Source organism: Corylus avellana, chromosome 3 (assembly GCF_965113065.1).
Source record: "Corylus avellana chromosome 3, dhCorAvel1.hap1.2, whole genome shotgun sequence".
Taxonomy (NCBI): domain Eukaryota; kingdom Viridiplantae; phylum Streptophyta; class Magnoliopsida; order Fagales; family Betulaceae; genus Corylus; species Corylus avellana.
Window position 1 is genome coordinate 13,899,505 of NC_142492.1, and position 2,986 is coordinate 13,902,490.

Sequence of the window (2,986 nt, forward strand, 5' to 3'; positions counted from 1 at the left end):
TTCTTTTTCTTGGCGTCTTTTCTTGCTACAAGGGTAATCCTTTGTGGGTTTTCTTGGTTTTGTTAATTTTCTATCTACTTTTCTGGGATTCTTTAACCCATCCCACCCTTTCCAAGCGTTATTCTCATTGTTGTTGTTATTATTCTTATTATTTTTATCCATTTTTCTATTGGGGTTCTCTCACTTTTTGTTGTTTTCGTCCAAGAGATTCTTCCCACTGGGATTTTGGCTTCTCTTTGTGTTGTGTAGCTTTGTAAGCAGTTTTGTTTTGTTTTCTTACGTTGCATTTTATATTTGGTGAGTCTATTCTCTGTGCCATTTGTTTCATTTCGTCTCTGTTAATGGGCTGTTGATGTCTTTGGCCGTTGGAGTGGTTTCAAGTTCCAAAAGCATGGGTTACGATGAAAAAACCAACGAGGGCGAGGAACACAGTGAAGCTTCTAAAACACAGACAATAGCAAAAACAGCTACAGATGAAGAAAATGTCGGTGCCCCAGGAGGGCTGGTACGGCGAATGAGTGAGAGTTCTATGTATGCAACTGATCAGGAGGATGAAGATGACGAAGGAAGGAAGATAGAGTTGGGTCCTCAATACACGCTGAAGGAACAATTCGAGAAGGATAAGGTTTGCTTCTGCATGTGTTTGTCTTTATCATTAATTAAATAATCAAATACTCTGTTTTTGGGCCTTTCGATTACGACAATTGTTTCTGTAATCTTTCTCGTTTCGTGATTATATATGAAAATATAGGATGATGAGAGCTTGAGGAGATGGAAGGAACAGCTTCTTGGGAGTGTAGACTTCAATTCTGTTGGTGGTAACCATTTTATGGTTTTTTCCTAATTGTTTATCTTTAAACTTCGTTTGATTGCTGAGAAAATGGGGGGGCGGGCTGGGGATTCAAATTTGGAAGGTTCTATTTTTCCAAAAGTAATTGGATGCACATAGAATTAACAAAAAAAACAGACGTTAACATCCTATTGTTTCTGATTTTGTTTTTCTATTCCTTTTGTGTGTCTAATGTAGAAACTCTAGAGCCAGACGTTAAGATCCTGAGCCTCGCAATCAAGTCCCCTGGAAGAGCTGATATCTTTCTTCCTATTCCCGACAATGGAAACCCCAAGGGCTTGTGGTTTACTCTGAAAGAAGGAAGCCGTTACAGCTTGAATTTCACTTTTCAGGTCAACAATAACATTGTTTCAGGTCTGAAATATACTAACACTGTGTGGAAAACTGGTATGAAGGGTAAGCTCTCTCTCTCTCTCTCTCTCTCTCTCTCTCTCATGCACAGAAAACACATGGACTTTATGCTAAAGAATCAGGAGATATTTGTCTGTCTTGTGAATCCTTGCACCAGTGGACAGCTCAAAAGAGATGCTTGGAACCTTCAGTCCTCAGGCAGAGCCTTACACACATGAGATGCTTGAAGAGACTACACCGTCTGGCATATTTGCCAGAGGATCCTACTCAGCTAGAAGTAAGGTTGGTTCAGCCAATGTTCTATGTTGCCTTAGCCTTTGGTTTGCCTTAATTATTCTAAATAATTTGACAGAAATTCTGTATCATGAGACAAGGACATAAAACTTTAGGCCATGTTTGTTTGTTTGCATTGTTTTATGTTCTCGAGACAACAAAATACTTCTCAATATATAAAAATAATTTTCACATTTATATCACGTCACCACACTAGTTCAAACCCAAATAAAAAATAATAATAATAATAATAATCACTCTTCAAAAACACTTTAAATAGCAATTAATATGCATTTATGGATGATAAAGACTATCAGTTTGGATTTGTCTCATTGATCTCCTTCGCATTCTATTCTTTTTCTTTTTCTCTTTCTCTGTTTTCAGTTTGTTGATGACGACAACAAGTGCTACTTGGAGATCAATTACACATTTGATATCCGTAAGGATTGGCAGTTGGTTTAGACTGGGAAGTCTCCTTTCAGTGTTAATTGTTTTCTAAGCAGAAATCTGCTTCAGTGTTGACATGTCTCATTTCCAGTATCCTATCTATTTTCAATCCTGTCCGAGATCAGCACCTAAACAATGAAGAGGTGGTTTTTGTGGGGAAAAAAAATTGAAAAAGAAAATTATATTCATTTAGTAGGTACTTGTTAATAAAGTTGAGCTTTTAAGGGCATTCTCTCTCTCTCTCCCTCTCTTTCTCTCTCTAATTGTTGTGAATGTCAGCATATCCATGTAACAGGGAACCCGTTAATTTCTGTTATATTTAAACTTTATTTCTGTACTTTGAGCTTGCTAACCTTTCATGTAGAAAATGGCACGTTTCATAGTTGTCTTTTGTTCTTTATTCTCTATGACTTCCAACTGCTAAAGCTCGCCAAAGCATGTTCCTTTTGTTAAGGAAAAGCATTCATTTGAAGAATAGCGCACTGTTTCATCCGTAGCTGTCTTCTTCTCCTACTCTGTTTTGGATTCAGTGGTTGAATCCAAATAGATCTCCTTTTCTTTTAGCTTTATAGTTGTATTATATCTTATCTTTTAAGCTCTCTAGTTGTATTAGTTCTCTTAGTTCTAGTTGTATTATTTCTTACCTAGTTGATTTCTATTGTAACTCTTTGTCTATATATATAATGAGAACGAAGCCGATACTTTATTCTGCCAAAAGCAAGTTTCTTTGCTTTCTTTCATAGTGATGTGGTATTTTTGTGACAAAAAATATCAATTATAAAAATAACCACTCGCAATAGAACGAATCTTTGTAGGATACGGCTATAGAGAGGGTGTCGAACCTCAAGGACTGCAGGGGTTTTATTATCAAAATTTAAAAGATTAAAATTAACTTAATTGAAAAGAGATTTGTTTTGATTTTCTTTAAAACTAAAGTGCATGAAAATAAAAGAGATTTAAAATAAGAGAGAGTGTAGGGTATTGACTTCACCTCTATCCGCACAACAATGGCTAATTATAATTATTCCCAGAAATTCATTCTATACATATTATAAATAAACAAGA

General features: G+C 35.8%; 1 protein-coding gene across 2 annotated transcripts; it reads left to right on the forward strand.

Moving 5' to 3' along the window:
• The first annotated feature begins 352 nt into the window (after positions 1-352).
• On the forward strand, positions 353-1,936 carry LOC132176221 (rho GDP-dissociation inhibitor 1-like). 2 transcript variants are annotated; one of them, XM_088514839.1, is made up of 6 exons: positions 353-431; positions 474-625; positions 752-818; positions 1,028-1,246; positions 1,359-1,483; positions 1,859-1,936. In XM_088514839.1, exons 1-6 carry the CDS (start codon positions 353-355, stop codon positions 1,934-1,936), a joined length of 720 nt encoding a protein of 239 aa, XP_088370965.1. The 2 variants fall into 2 exon arrangements, with proteins under 2 accessions (XP_088370965.1, XP_059444348.2); XM_059588365.2 differs by having other exon boundaries at positions 353-625.
• The last annotated feature ends 1,050 nt before the right edge of the window (positions 1,937-2,986 follow it).